This window comes from Formica exsecta, unplaced genomic scaffold, assembly GCF_003651465.1.
Source record: "Formica exsecta isolate Colony F162 unplaced genomic scaffold, ASM365146v1 scaffold204, whole genome shotgun sequence".
NCBI lineage: Eukaryota > Metazoa > Arthropoda > Insecta > Hymenoptera > Formicidae > Formica > Formica exsecta.
In genome coordinates this window covers 34,348-35,814 of record NW_021849338.1, presented here as the reverse complement: position 1 = coordinate 35,814, position 1,467 = coordinate 34,348, and the positions used below count along the sequence as shown (strand labels likewise).

The following is a 1,467-nucleotide window of genomic DNA, read 5'->3' as shown; positions in this document are numbered from 1 at the left end:
AATATTTCAATAATATCACCGAAATATTGCTGCAATCTTTCAGCAAGGTTGCATTTGAAATGATTACGGACATTGAAACATTGCAGAAATGTTGCAGAAGCGGTCATGAAATATTTTTGCAATATTGCTGAAAGATGTAATATTTCAAATGGAATATTGCAACAATGTATCAGAAATATTACATGCCGAGTGGGTATTGACTATATATTATTCAGAATTGTTGTTATCCACTAATACACAAGTACAAAAACTTACTTTTCGATTTAACGGAAGAAAATACTGATAACGACGATCCTTCCTGATTTGGATCCGATCGTCACTTGCGTGGCAATTGCAGGAGGCGAAATCGACGCTTTGTCGGCAAATAGTGAATCCATAACCTATTGCATAATAGGGATAATATATTAAATATACAAATATATCTTGTTGCATACCTGTGAATATCGTATACAATAAACAAAATATGTGTGTGTGTGTGTGTGTGTGTGTATACATATATGTGTGTGATAAAACATACCGAAAAAAATGCCCACGAATTTCTACTATTGCCGCTCTTCTTATTTTGATCAACAATATTTTTGTATGTCCGCTTCAAGCCAGACATTTTTGATGTACATTGCTGTGCTGTTAATTCGTAGGCTGGATTAGCTTCATTCATTTGAGCAGCAATTTCAGCCCAAATTTTGTTACTGCGCTTGAAACCATTTGTGAACTCTTCCTCCTTTTCTCTATATATTTCAATTAATAAATATACCGCTTTGTCTGGCCATACAAATGTTTTTAACTTATCTAAAAATTAAATTAAAAAGTAAACACAAAATTTAAAGATTAAGAAATATTAATATTTATATATATTGTTCTTAAACTTGCATAAACATACTTTTATACAAAATTAAAAAGTTGATTATAGATATTGATTACACAAAAATAAAATACATCTTACCAGCATTGTTTTTGTCAGCGGTTTCATTCGCATCTTCCAATTCAACTTCTGGCTCAATATTATTGTTTTTATTTACAGTGTTATTTACATTATTATTTACAGCATTATTTATAGTATTATTTACAGTTCGTTCCTTTGCAACAAGATTCATCAAAAACGCTGAATCTATAAAAAATAACACAATAGTTAAACTAACGTCTAACCTATACATTAAATAAATCAGGGTAAAATAATACATTAATTTTACCTTGGCTTGCTTTCTCCATATCTTCTTGACTTAGAAATAAAATTATTATTTCGTTACTTTCTTCTATGAGGATCTTGGGAGTAACTACACATACAAGCATCGTGTCTGTAGTGTACATACTTTTGTGTACACACACATGGCCGTGCATGCGCACTTTTGAGCAGAGTTACTCACAAGAGAGAGGCAACTATGATTTTCTTTCTTACTTCCTTCCGACATGTTTTTCTATCGGGAAACAAAGGCATTCTCCTTCCATTTATATATGTTCTAAGAACGC

The 1,467-nt window shown here is 31.4% G+C and overlaps 1 protein-coding gene across 2 annotated transcripts; it reads right to left on the bottom strand.

The window, feature by feature from the left end:
• Window positions 1–260: 260 nt before the first annotated feature.
• On the bottom strand, window positions 261–1,261 carry LOC115234762. 2 transcript variants are annotated; one of them, XM_029806079.1, is made up of 4 exons: window positions 1,191–1,261; window positions 944–1,108; window positions 518–789; window positions 261–380 (listed from the first exon to the last, which is right to left on the bottom strand). In XM_029806079.1, the coding sequence occupies exons 1-4, from the start codon at window positions 1,207–1,209 to the stop codon at window positions 264–266; spliced, it is 573 nt and encodes a 190-aa protein (XP_029661939.1). In that variant the 5' UTR covers window positions 1,210–1,261; the 3' UTR covers window positions 261–263. The 2 variants fall into 2 exon arrangements, with proteins under 2 accessions (XP_029661939.1, XP_029661940.1); XM_029806080.1 differs by having other exon boundaries at window positions 288–380; window positions 534–789.
• Between the last annotated feature and the right edge of the window lie 206 nt (window positions 1,262–1,467).